This window comes from Asterias rubens, chromosome 2 (genome assembly GCF_902459465.1).
Source record: "Asterias rubens chromosome 2, eAstRub1.3, whole genome shotgun sequence".
In the NCBI taxonomy this organism is placed as follows: domain Eukaryota; kingdom Metazoa; phylum Echinodermata; class Asteroidea; order Forcipulatida; family Asteriidae; genus Asterias; species Asterias rubens.
This window is the reverse complement of record NC_047063.1, coordinates 18,837,446-18,852,304: the sequence shown is the minus strand read 5'-3', so window position 1 is coordinate 18,852,304 and position 14,859 is coordinate 18,837,446. Positions and strand designations below refer to the sequence as shown.

The 14,859-nt window shown below is 40.1% G+C and overlaps 1 protein-coding gene across 1 annotated transcript; it reads left to right on the top strand.

Moving 5' to 3' along the window:
- The first annotated feature begins 384 nt into the window (after nt 1-384).
- On the top strand, nt 385-2,445 carry LOC117306994 (probable G-protein coupled receptor). The gene has a single exon (XM_033791610.1). The coding sequence runs from the start codon at nt 698-700 to the stop codon at nt 2,057-2,059; it is 1,362 nt and encodes a 453-aa protein (XP_033647501.1). The 5' UTR covers nt 385-697; the 3' UTR covers nt 2,060-2,445.
- The last annotated feature ends 12,414 nt before the right edge of the window (nt 2,446-14,859 follow it).

Below are 14,859 nucleotides of genomic sequence, written 5' to 3'. Positions count from 1 at the left end.
ATTTCAGGTCAGCGCGTGCTGCGTGGTTAAGGTTCTAATGACGAAAGAGAGAGTGAAACAAGTGTATGGAATACTGAACAGGGGAAGACGGTGACTTGAAGACAGATTGCGAGGTTGTTTAATAACTGACGGCTTCAAATTCGTCTTTTTCTACGTGTTGGATGGAAATGAGAAGGAGGTGAGCTTCGATCCCCATGTACAGCTTGTACAGGTGACTTCTGAGCGTGCTTGGTGTACGTTGAACGCATGTCAGTGATTTAACTTTGCTTGGCTGTACAGCGTTTTATGGTCATCGTGTTTCATCATTATCATGCACGGTGCGTATAGACGTGGTCTGATTTCCCCTCCTTTCTGTCACCCCCCCCCCCCCCCCCAGTTGTGTATATGAATGCTCAATTCAACCATTTCAACGCTGCATCACCAACGTGCTCCCGTCACAACCTTGGTGGGCTGAGATGTAGTGCTGTGTAGATCACTGCAGCAAACGGTATACCTCGATTGATCATCAGTCGACGAGAGACCCAGCTGTCAGCTCAACCATACTACACGCGCGCTGTAAAGTTATCTCATTCACACACATGCTACCTTGGGTTTTTGTTTTCAAATTGGTAGCTTTTAATAACGGGTAGACATTCTCAACGATCCACGCCTAGTGATGTGGAATTAAACAACACCGGGGAAGATTTAAACCACCACCATGGCGAACGATACTAACGGTACGGGATTGATTGACAATTTGTCGGCCGGGGAAATCGTCTCGGTGCTGCTGATGATTCTCGTAGACATCGGTGCCATCGTGGGGAACCTTCTGGTGATCACCATCATCGTCAGGACACCCCAGCTCCGCAATCTCACCCATCTATTTGTCTTTAATCTTTGCATTTTGGATTTGCTCTGCGCTTTTACCGTCATGCCGGTCTCCATCGTATCGTCCATCACCGTGGAATGGAGACTCGGAGACGCGTACTGCAAAGCCAATGGATTCCTGAATGCATTTTTTGCATTTTCCTCGATACTAACTCTATGTTTGATCAGCGTGGAGAGGTACTACTCTATAGCCCGCCCAATGGACCACGCTGCCAATCTGACCCCAACAAAGACCATAGTGACCATAACTTACATTTGGTTGCAGAGTGGTTTGTGTGCCATGCCGCCCTTGATAGGCCTCAATCACTACGCATATAGCCAACATCGCGGACACTGTACTTTCGTCTGGGAGCATTCGCCAACCCACATCGCGTACGTGGTGCTTGTAGGTTGCGTGTGTTTCCTACTACCAGCAATAGTCCTAGTGGTAACCTACTGTAATGTCTTCAGGGTTGCCCGCCAGGCGGCCCGTCAAATAACACCCAGCTACACCTTCGGGAGCTACGGTGCCACGGCGTCACGAAACACCGCCGGGTCGTCGGCTGGCAACACCACCGTATCCAAAATGGTTGGAGGTGGGACCCCCAACGGTAGAGTGGGAAGATCGAAGACCAATAATCAAACACATAAACCCTCAGAGACCGACAGCTACCAGAGAAATGTGCCTGAGAGTCAGAATGATGTCGCCAAGAAAAGCCGCTTCTCGCCTAAGTCCTTCTTCAAAATCACGAGCAGCGATCTGAAAGCTGCCAAGACAATACTTTTCATCGTATCAATGTTTCTAATATTGTGGACTCCTTACTTCGTCTTACACGTCTACGGGGTGATCTCGGGCCATCGCACCGGCAGTACAGCTTTCTGGGAGCGCCTGACGACGTGGATAGCCTACTCTTCATCAGCAGTCAACCCCATCCTCTACGGTGTCCTCAACAGGCAGATCAGACAAGAAATGGCGGATTTGTTCCAGGGCCTGTGGGAGCGTTTCGTGTGTCACCGAGCCACCGTTTCCACCCTAGACGATGGGATGGATCCGGGTGGCGCCGAGGATTTCTTCCAGTTCTTGGAGAGGACGAGTATGTTCACCAAGTCGACCTCGGTCACCTCCGGATTGAACACCAAGACAGGAGACCAGGACATGATCAGGATTCCTGGGCAAATCCCGGAGATATCAGAAGACGCCCGCAGTAACTAGTTATAGGTTCCAGACTACTAACCCCACACGCTGTCAAGTCGTATCAATGTAGATGGTTGCATTAAGTAGTTAATGGCATAGAAACACTCACCGCTCACGGCCAAATTTGCCGTTCTTATTGCAAGATTATAGTATAGATAATAAAGGGCACTTTAAAATATGAAACACTTTACTTCACGTCAACGTTGGTCACAACTAATTACTGTGTTGAGGTATTGCATTAATGGTTTAGAAAATATTGAGAGAACATGTGTCTCGGTTCCCGTAATAGTATGCAACGGGGATTGTTATCTGATGACTGACCTGGGCTAAATTTCATACAGCTGCTAAGCACAACAATTTGCTTAGCATGAAACTTTTGCCTGGATAAAAACAGGATTACCAACCAAATTTCTACGTGATTTTCAGGATAATCAAACAACAGCTGAATACCAGTTACAAGCAATATGCAACAAATAGAAATTTGGTTGGCAATCCTGTTTTTATCAAGGAAAAAACTTCATGATAAGCAAATTTTTGTGCTTAGCAGCTCTATGAAATTGGGCCCTGGAAATTCTAGGCACGCACGCAGTTTCATTTCAGGTATTAGACTCGCGTGAAAAGATTGAAGGTTGCTATTAGCTCTTAGAGATCTTCTTGAAACAACAAGATTGCACGTTGCAAAACACATTTCAGGGTTGCAGATATTGTTTTAATCCGGAATGCTCGTCGATAGTTTAATTCTGATGTGGGGGGGGGGGGGTGGTTGAGTTTTTGTGGGATTTAAGTTTAGGGTGTTTTTTTCCATTCTGATTTTTCGCAAAAAGAATCCTGGATTCGACTTTGTTTTTTAATTTTATGTGAACAGTTTTTACTAGCACATGATTTAAAATAAAGTCGATAAAATCTTAGATGCCGAAAGTTGCCAAAGAGAAAAACCCTTTGTTTTAGACTAAGTATAAAAGATCAGCTAAAATAATTTTGCACAATTAAAAATAATAATGAAAAAATATATAAACGTACAAATATATATTTTCCCCAGTTATTTACGAGAGCTGATAATAATAATATGCACTACGTGAATAATAATCCATGTATTTTTGTCTCTATCAAAATCAATCATGCCCTATGGGTGTGTAGAGAAATTGCAAAATCCATTACTTCAAAATTGATTGTACATCACTTTTAGACACTTTGAAATCCAGTCACCCTAGGGGAAGTAATGCACTGTAGTCATCGAGGTTGTACTCGTAATATTAAAATGAATATTCCTGAAGTATTGTATTCGAGAATTATAATTTCTGAGAAAAGAAATAACGGTATTTGCTATTAGCAGCAGCCATTAGCATATGGATAACGTTTTCCCGCTTTATTTTAAACGGAATGCAAACATTGGAAGGGTTTATTTTGTAATGAGTTTTTTTTGTTTTTGTTATAATGTATAATTAAGGTTCGAAATTGTTTTGAAAATTTATGCTACATCTATACCGTCACTAAGATAGTCGGAAACATTGTAGAGACTTCTGGTATTGGAGGTTCTTGAATTGTGGGTTTGGTGATTCTTGGAAGTTTGGAGACAGTTAGCCCGGAGTTAAAGGGAACAAGATTTGGCTATAGGGAGATGTGGCTACTTGGCTTAGAAACATTGCAGTCCTTTAAAGGCAGTGGACACTATAGTTAATTACTCAAACTAATTATTATCATGCGACCGTATCTTGGTAATGAGTAATGGGGAGCTGTTGATAGTATAAAACATTGTGAGAAACGGATCACTCTGAAGTAACGTAGTTTTCGAGAAAGAAGTAATTTTCCACGAATTTGATTTCGAGACCTCAAGTTAAGAATGCGAGGTCTCGAAATCAAGCATCTATAAGAGCACACAACTTCGTGTGACAAGGGTGTTTTTTCTTTCATTATTACCTCGCAACTCCGACGACCAATCGAGCTCAAATTTTCACAGGTTTGTTATTTATGCATATGTTGAGATACACCAATGAGAAGACTGGTCTTTGACAATTACCAGTGTTCAGTGTTCTTAAAACATGTCATCATTACCAGAATTTAGCAATTGTGGCTCTTTGTTGCTATTTTTGTCAAAGGTCAAATCTGCGGGTGTCCTTTAGTAAAGTGTCTTTCCCGTGACATTATTCTGATTGTAGCAAACTTCCTGCTTGTATCTTCAAAGGCACAGTTCCCCCTTAATGTTTCCCATACCTGCCCCCTCAGAAAGAGCTTTCTACTGTCATAATACGGTTTGTCACTAATGTAATTTTTTTTTTAAGAACCTAACTCCAACTGCCACCAACCGAAATCCGATTTAAGGATGTTTCGCACTGTACACACCTTGAAATTTTAAAAGGATTCAACCTTAAACAATTCATGCGAACTGCGGGGAAAATCACTGGGATTTCATCGCCTGGTGGCTTATTTTTCGAACCCGCTGGACAGCTGAAAGAGGAATTAAAATGCGAAGTGCGTCTACGTCTGATATGTACGTTTTCTTACTGGTTTAAATTCTCAAAGCTTATGGTCTTGCTCGTTTTTGCCCGATTTTGCTGAGAGTTCCTTTTCAGTAATCAACTTTACAATTGCGACGTCACGTTTCGGTGTAAAAGCTTGGTTGAACATTTTCGGAAAACCCTTTTCAAAAGTTGGTTTTCTGATGTTTATGGTTGCTATTGTGAGGAAGAAAAAAATGTTATCTGATACAAAATATTATTGTTTACTTTCACTCAACCCGATATATTATACTAAACTGAACATTTTCAATATAACCATTAGTTGTATTATTAACTTTTCATGATGAAAGGCCTATTACAATAATATATTTTCCGAAATATTTTAAATTTTGTGAGAAAAAAATCCTACAGCCATTTCACCTGACATAAATGGTGTTTCAAGCTTTGCATGGCGTGAGGAGTAAGACGTAGGGGGCCTTTTAATACTATAAAGTACTAAAAAGTTAACTTGCGGGTACAACCGAGGGAGTGTTGACTCTGAAAAGAGCCGCTGTGGTATCGACGTTTCGAACAGTATACTCTGCGAGTCTTTATTTCCTGGGCTCAGCATAATATTAGGCGTATAATACCGAGCTGGTAACAGTCACTATTGTGGAGCTAATTTAAAACACCATTTAAGTAGTTTACAATGTATACTTTAAAGAGGTGGCAAAGATTGTTTTTCCTAGACTGGGGCAGTATTTTGTAAGACATCTATAAGCACTGGTGCCGCCATATTGTTTCTCCCACTCAAATCTGTGTGACCAAAGTGAGGCTGAAAGGGGTAATAATCTTGGGGGGGAGATACTGGAAATCACTATGCATAGTTAATAATGGAAAGCACTGTGCATAATTGCCTGTTGCATACAGGAAACATGACCAATAATGTGTGCATCAAAGAAAGGGTCAATTGGCGTTGATGAAGGAGGAACCAAATAGACTGTTGTTATTCTGCCGCTTAATGTTCCGTGTAGTTCCTGGCATCAATGTGTACCAGTGTTTCCTACCAAATAAAAAGGTTACTGGACAATAATACTCCCAGCCTTGCTTTGATTACTTTGGTTTGATCGGCACAATTATATGGCGGCTTATAAAGATACGGAGACCGTTGTATTACAAAATAAGAAACCAAAAGCGCCCGACATTAGTCCGCATAAACTTCTCATTAAAAATGTGTAAACAAATCTGAAACTGCCAACTACAATATGTGTCAAAATAAACAAGCATTAAAATGCGAAAGTACAATTATGCAGAATACTGTGATGTTTTTTTTCGTGTCAGTTTAATACGGTATGGTAACATGAGCTGTGACAAGGTACAAAGTCAACACCCACCGTACACCGATGGTTGTGTTTACTTTATTCATTTTGAAATAATGTATAGAATGGTGTTGTTTTTTTCTTTTTTTCTGTTGTGTTTTTTTATTGACTTTTTTCCCCCCAGCATTAGCCCGATATGTTTTTTTCTTGCGTCAAAATAGGTTGTTGTAAGCAGATGAAAATTTTTACAACAACATCAATAACAACCACAGGGGAGGCAACAGCAACAACAACAACAACAATGTCATCATCAGCAACAGCAAGAAACAAAACCAAAAAATATTAACCAAACAACAGTGGCCAGTCTTAAATTAAGAAAAAGCTTCCATTGGAAAGTTGTGGTAAAGACCTAATCAGCTGAGAATGACCTATCAGCTGAGAACGGTGACATTTCTCTCTCCAGTGAAAATAAAGGGTAAAATAAGTTTTGTAAAATTTATATTAATAGAGGCACTGGACCCTTATGGTAATAACTCAAAACAATGGGAGACTTTCTGGGACGATAGAGGGCAGCAGACTTACCGGGTAAATCCATTGTTCTCAGAATTATGCGCATGTTCAGAACTACGTAAACAATGGAAATTTACCCGGTATGTCTGCTGCCACCTAGCGTTGGAAAGTCTCCTATTAGCTCGTTAGACTTTTGGTACTCACACTCTTTAAAGTATGAATTCAACACTGTATTTTAAAAGTGTAAGGTGATCATTGTGCTTAACCTTCCTTGATTTATGTTGTCTTGAAATGCTGTAATTCTTTTTTTTCTTGCTAGTCCAAAACCCGACTCACATCAATTTTGTTTATTGTCCAGAACCCTTGTATAACACACAAAAAACCTACATAAATACACGTCTTATTGTATATTGTTGATGCAAATTTCCCACTGGTTTGTTGTAAGAGTGTTTTGAGTACAAACATCAACATCGTCAACAACCGCAACAAAAATGAAGAAGTTTCCCCTTGAATTCTACTATATTTTGGCGGGAAAAGTTGAAGCTCGACATAATTCAAAACACACAGACCTATACTAGACGTGCGTTCATGCATCTGTACCATCAACCATTCCACACATAATTGCAGGCGGCAAACGAAGATGCTCCCCTCTCATTTTCTTTCCGATCAGTTTCACATTAATTATAGGCCTAGATTAGGGTGGCATTGGACGTGTTCCTCTGAGCTTGCTTCCAACCTCCAAGCTTATCTGATAAGGAATTTTAGATGGGGGATTATTTACGTCGCCAAGGTTGGTGGTTGAAACGAGCAAGCGGCGTAGACGAATGCGGGCAATGTATGACAGAGACACTTTGCGAGTCTATTTAAATTATTCATTTATATGCGTGCCTTTACTCTGTGCTGAGTTATTTGGGTTTTATTTTAGCAGGAAAAGCTTTTATCAAAGATTATTCTGTGAATTTCGGCAAAATTATGTTATAATGTCAGCACTTGCAGGCCTGGATAATATTTGAAGGAATCACTTGGGGTTCTGGCGATGATGACAACGAAAACATCCCCGAAAACGTCCGCCCGTCAAAATGCACTGATTTAGCGCAATGGGTTAAATAATCAGCATGCATTTTAAACAATGGAAATATTCATTCACTCACGTACTGTAAATACTTCATCGTAGATGGTAGGGCGATTGTTTTTGGAGGAATACATGCAATGGTGTTCAAATTTTAAAGGAGAAGTTTTTTTAACCTCGTTCGTTGCCAATGGTCAGAGGTAAGGTTTCAAAAATTGTTTTAGCACTGACTTATGTTGTAAATGATATATGTCGTGGGTTCGAATCCCCCAAGATGCATGAGAATTGTTTTCACTTGCTTTAAGAAATCTTGAGTATTATTGTGGTTGGTATATTTACATCGATAATGAGTAAAGCAGCCAAAAAACAATTACCCCGGTGCAAATTTGACACCGTTGAAAAGCATGGCGATACACACTACAAAAACAGGATTCGAACCGCCTCTAGCAACCGGGCCAGCTTGGTGATGTAGAATGGCAAAGGTCGCGGCTTCGAACCCCATCTGAAAATATACCTGTAGGCCCTAATCATCTTTTCCACAAAAGTACTTATGTATGGATAAAACACACAAAACAATTAGTTATTATAATCCCCGATGCAAAGTTAACACCCATCAAAAAACCATCTCACTCGATTGTCCTGATGTAAATAGAGTTGTTTGCTTCGGACAGCTAAAACAAGTGACGTCATCCCCTCTCGATTCATACGGTCTATACCTCTTCATTCTCCCCTCAATCCATATGATCTGGCCTCTTCATTTTACCGACAATTAAAACAAAAACCTGTGACATCGAGAGGGGTTGTCAACCCCAAGCACCTGCTCGAAACGATCCCCTAATAGAGAGACGATTTCGGCTCAAAGTGAAAAAAAAAACACTTAATTTATTAACGTCCGGAATCAAGTCTCGAGCTGAGTGTGACGTCATGTTCCCATGGGGATCACAGTGGTTGATATCCGTCGTTTTATTGTGAACTGCAGCGTTTTTTTTTTTTTTTTTGAAACTCTGACGTCATTCAATATCTCTGTGAAACTCCCTTTTTTAATCTCGTAGCCAAAACGAACTTTTAATAATGCATTTTCAGCAACAACAACTTTTGTTCTGATGTTAATATGCCTCTGCTAATAACAAATTAAATTGCGCTTATCTTTTTCATGTGCTTAAGCGGCTCTTGAAGTTGGCCCCTGGAACGGGCTCATATGAAATTCTTCTGAAAGCTGTTAAGCAGAAAATGCTACTCAGCAAATTTCTCGTATGAGAAAAATTGAGTGGGGCACCAGTTACAACAATATAAACCTAGTAGAATTTTGGCTGGTAACCAATTCCTGTTAAGCAATACTTTTCTTTGCTTAGCACGTTCTTGTGCCTACTGGCTTTGTGAAATTTAAACCCTTGGCTCATTTTCATAGAGATGCTCTAACAGAAAAAAACCTTTAAAAATCTGCTAAGCAAAGATAAGCAAGGTATGCCCCTGCCGGTTGTACATGTGACATGGTGATTCATGGTAACCCTGTCCTAGTAAACGTGATTGTAATGCGCTTACCTACTTTATGGTTTTATAAAGTAGCTCTATGACATTTGGGCACTGCTGAGATTCTTTTTAAACGATTGAAGAGACTCCAATTCGAACCAATATCACAAAAGCGACAAATTGTATACCCCCCCCCCTCAATATTCACCAGCAGCGCTCACAATAATTGCAAAACACGGAACATGACAAACATTGACAGTGTGATAAGAGAACAAAACAGTACAGGTTGTCAGCGGCCACTTGTCATGCTCCCTTCCAACATTTTCGGTGCAACAAGTTCAGCCCTTCCTCTAAAACATGCCGCATTCATGTTCATACCATAAGGCACGGCGCATTCTTTGGCACGCGTGTACTTGTAGTAGCTTCAAGCAGTTGAGTGAGAGGCTTCGATAGTGTGTTCAGTGATCAAGCTCATACCATGTAACACAATGAATAGGACTCAATGTTGCTTAGCAAGAATGTTGGGAAAATAGAATTAGCTGTTGCAAACAACTTACCAACCAAATGGACCGATGGAATAAATGCAACAAATAGTCAGGCCACTAAGGTTTCGACCCTAGCACTGCCTAGCAGAGTCTTTCTCGAAAGTGTAACATAGCCAAATTTTGTATTAGATTTGAGGCATTGCATGGTGAGGTATCAATATATATTTGGTTTAGTGCGGTAACACCAATACTTATTGCCAGTTAGATTTGTTCTTTTGCTAGATTTTTGTAGGAACCAGTTTCAAGCATCGAAGGCAACATGTGGTATTTTGGGCTGGTATACTTCTCTTGGCTGGCACTTCCATAAACATGGTCCCATGTGCTAAGCGATTTGATGTATTTTTTAGCAAAAAACGAATACACCCAAGTGGTCAGTTTACGGACGCTGTCAGCTAAGAGTGTGATATAATATGTACATGTATAATAACATCTATTATGTATAATGGCTTTGAATTTCTCGAGGCAATTCCTATCAAGCAGCAAAGACGCAACCAATTACGTGCTGCGATCATCCTTGAGCATAGGGCACTTGAGAAGCACTACATGAATTTTCTTAAAGTGTCCAAGTGTTCCCAACAATCGTCTTCGTCTTCCTTCTTTTTTGGATGTGTCACTGTAATGTACTGCCAAAACCGGGGTGTTAAAATTGACACCAGGGGTGTTGTCAAATAATAGGTACCAAAGAGGGAATCTAAGTGTACATAATGGTGTTAAATTAGCACATGCAGGTTTTCTGGCAGAAATCAGTGTTATTATTCGGACTTCATCTGGCTGCCAGAAAATCCCGGTGGTCTAGTGGGAAGACATCTGCTCTGTGGCAAAGGTCCTGGATTCGAATCCCACCCGAGTTATATGCACGGTAATTTTTGTTCACGGGGAAAGTACCGAGTACACGGTGCTGTAACTCACATCGGTGTATGGGTAAACAACAAATCATGTTCTCCGTCCCCAATGCGTCTATTAATTTTGTTTTCCTATAGATAAGTATCGCTTGCCTAAAGCTCTGCGTCTTTATTTGCAAAGTGACTGTGAATTTGGGCCCATATGGATGACAAACAAGAGCCCTCGATGAGTAAAAAAAATCCCTCGTTGAACATCTCTACAAGGGTTGTTTTACAAACATTCTTGCCTATAGCCTCACCGAGGGACACTATATAGTATTGAACACACGCGGGTCCCCCTCCTACACTCTCACCCCAATCGCACGGTGAAGACTCGAGTTTTCCGACCCCAAGTCACACACAAACATGGATTGGGTCGATCAACTCAACAAGAAAAAACATCAAAATGCCATCCCCCTAGCGCTCCCCCATTCATGATGGACGAAGACCACGTCAAGCTTTCTGGTTCTGAGGCAAGAGAGAAGGGGAGAGGGGGAGGTCGAGGTTGGACAAATATTTGTTGGTCGACGTAAAGGGGAGACATCGTGAACGCTCGAAAGGGCACATTGCCGGTTGTTGAACATGGTGTGCAGTCCATTATGAAGAGTTTAATCATAATGTAGACGGCAATGTACTACACCGATCGACTGGAGCAGGGCGTATGTTTGCTCTTCGCTTTGCGATGTAAACAACATGCCAGATACCAGTAGTTAAAGACAATGGACACTATTGGTAATTGTCAAAGACCAGTCTTCTCACTTGCTGTATCTCAACATATGCATAAAATAACCAACCTGTGAAAATTTGAGCTCAATCGGTGGTCAAAGTTGCGAGATAATAGTGAAAGAAAAAACACCCTTGTCACACGAAGTTGTGTGCTTTCATAATGCTTGATTTCGAGACCTCAAACTCTACACTTGAGGTCTCGAAATCAAATTCGTGGAAAATTACTTCTGTCTCGAAAACTACGTCACTTCAGAGGGAGCCATTTCTCACACTGTTTTATACTACCAATCTCTCCCCATTACTCATTACCAAGAAAGGTTTTATGATAATAATTATTTTGAGTAATTACCAATAGTGTCCACTGCCTTTAACGATAGTTCTAACTAATCATCAAATGTATCAAAGACAGCTGTTCAATTGTATTAATCCCACGAAGATGCATACAATAAAACAATTAACATGTGAACATTTCATTTTTAAAGGTAATGGCGTTTTTGAGATATTGCCGATAATCTGGAGCGATAAAGAAGAATTCGTATTGATGGAATACACAATGTTTGACGGTATATGACGCTTCTAATGTTCAAATTTGGGTAATAAAACTGATATCTTTTCCCATAACCACATTACAAGTAAAATGTTTCTTTATACTATAACGAAAGCTGCACTTCCACCAAATAGTTTGTTTTCCAAATAGTATGGCACAACAGTACGCTTTCTCAGTCGATATCATTTGCTTTCAGATTTATCAAGTTAAACTTCCCCATGAAATGAATCATGAAAACGAAATAATATTTTTTGCTCAAAACAATCATCTCTTATGTTATATCCCCCGCACCCTCCCCCCTAAATCCCATCATCTCCTAAATCAATGGATGTGTTTATACTTGAAGTGTTATTGTTTGTCCAGCACCGTGAGCTGACGCACGCCTGGTGGGGCAGTTCAAGATGCTTTTTTAGAAGAAAAAAAGTACCTGGATTTTAGACCAACATAACATCAAAACATGTTTTGAAAGACCGGGAGTTATAGACATGTCAATTTTTCTTTTCTTTTTAGCTTACTAGAAAAAAAAGTACGCAATTTGATTTACCCAGCTGTCACGTGTAAGGTGTTTATCCACGCCTGATGAAACATTATTTTCCCACAGTAGCGAGGACGTATAGTACTGGTTCGAGTAGGCCTCTCTGAAACTCGGAAACATTTTAACAGTGCAAAAATGTTTTTATGTAATCAGGATAATTTTGTTTTATAATTAATAAAGTGCTTTTCTAAGGCTTTTTGCGTTTGATTGTATTGGTTTTCGTGAATGTTGTAGAGTCCTACACCATAAATCTGTAATTTGTGAGACTGGGCGTTACATACGTTTTCGTTCTATTAGTGTGTGTCTTTATCATTGGTGTGTGGTTGCATTTTGCTTTTTGTTTCCCCTTTCGCTATAGCGAGTTATATATACCGTAGGAACTGGACACATTTGGTAATCGTCAAAGACCAGTGGTCTCACTTTGGTGTATCCCAGCATATGCGAATAACAAATCTATAACAATTTGGACTCGTCGAGGTTGCGAGAGAAATTTGTGTGCTGTGAGATGCCAAATAAAAGGCTTCAGAGACCTGATACTTTTAATATTGAGAAATAACCTCTTTTAATACTCAAAGAACGTTACTTCAGAGGGAGTCGTTTCTCACAATATTTCATACAATATAAACAGCTCTCCGTTGCTTGGTAGCAATTAAGTTGTTGTGCTAACACATGTTTTAAGTAATTACCAATATATTGTCCATCAGTGCCTTTAATGTTTTCTTTCGTGAAGCTGTGTATACAAGCTGTGCGCGATATGGAAGTCCAGGCTCTGTTGATATTTGTAAACGTGGTCTTCACTGTTATTGTGATACAGTGTGCTATATTGTGCTATATTGCATAGTGTAACGTTAAAAAACATTAGTTTATGTAGTCAAGAAAACCGGACCATCAATGTTAATTAAAACTAATAATGAAAAAAAAAATGTATTAAAAAATAGGCGACACTGACACTGTGTTACTAATTAACACTTTTAATTAAAACAACATGTGTTGTTTCGTAATTACACAGAAACAGTCCTGCATGACCTATTAAATAAACCTAACAAGTAGTTTTTTTATGAAAAGGGTAGTAGCAAGAAACGCTCCCGCTACAAAAATACCCCCACTATTAGCCCGCTATATAAATACCCCGCTATATAAATACCCCTTCCCCGACTGACACGATCGACCCCAGGGTAATGGAAATACTTGTACAGTAATCAACATTGAACCTATGATAATATTGTCAAGGTAGCAAGCTTCTATCTGGGTCTATTGTAACAAGACACAGGTCTCGTTACAACAACACATGAGTTTTTGTGTCTATACATATAAATGTTCTGGGTGTTTAATTTTTACTAAGTGGATTTTATTCAATTGGTTTCCATAAGTCCCTTTGCGCTGAATTATGCTATGATATAATACTGAATACTGAACTGCGATTTATAAGGGGGGTAATGTAATTTTTATTTGCATCGGCTGTCTGCTTTGAATTATGATATCTAATACCGAACAATGAACTGTGCTTTATACGGGGTAAGGTGTTTTTATTTTATATTTACTCTCTGCTTTGAATTATGCTATGATACCTGATACCGAATACTGAACTGGGATTTAAATGGGGACGGGGGTATTACCATTTAGGCACCATTTGATAGACGTGGTTTATTCCAGTGCCTCAGTATCGACTATGTGGCCATTAGGGTAATCTCGTATAGTTGTTGGTGATAGTTTATAAAATATGAAGACGGCATTATGGAACTGCATGCTAGCTGCATCCCGTGCATGAACTACCCATCATCGGTGTGTATGTTTTTTCTTCTTTCAGTTTAGGGAATTTTGAAGTGTTTTCGTGGTGGGCTCTTCGAGATGTCTGCTTGCGCATATATATCCTTGGGCAAAGAAACACCCCCCCCCCTTTCCCCCCTTACGACGACCCCCCCCTTCCTTTTTATTTGTCCACTATAATCTCAATAGATCTTGACGTATTGGAGAGCAGAAGTGCCACAACAGAATGGAAAATGAGAGCCTTTTCTTTTCTTGTTGTTACCATGTGGAGAATCAAATAGCTGAGGTTCCACAGGGCGAACCTTGCATGCAGAGATAATGGCAAAAACTATTAATTCATTTTGACATGAAGCCCCAGGATGTTCGATAAATGTTTGATATAAATATAATCAGTCCATGTGTCGGGGCACAGACAGTCGTACCCCCGGGTTGGGGGGGGGGGGGGGGGGGGGTGGTGGGGTGCGGGGCGATGCCCCTGAGTGTCTATAGTCGGAACGCTATGGGATAATGGGGCGCGGGCCCGGGCTGGCAGTCAAAAAGGAATTGCTTAAAAACACACACACAGTTAAATGCAATGGATGTTATTCGTTTGCTCAAAACAATTGTTAGAACATAAAAACTATACTTGTTAGCCATCAATGGAGATATATTGACGGCTCCGTCTGAAGCAACGTCGTTTTCAAACAAAAGAAGTTATTTCTCACTTAAATGTTTAAATTTGGTTTCGATACCTCAGAATTCGGCAATGTTTAGTCTCGATTTTGGTCCCGAATTCAAGCATCTGAAAGCACACAACTTCGTGTGACAAGGGTATTTTTTCTTCCATTATAATCTTGCCAATATTGAGGTCAAATTTCCACAGGTTTATTATTGCTTGCGTTATGTTTAGATACACCAAGTGAGAAGACTGGTCTTTGACATTACCGAAGGTTTCCAGTGCAGTGTATTAAACTAAGACTTGAAATTTGGATGGTGGACAGACAAGAAACATAATAAATGTATCGGTAACATTGT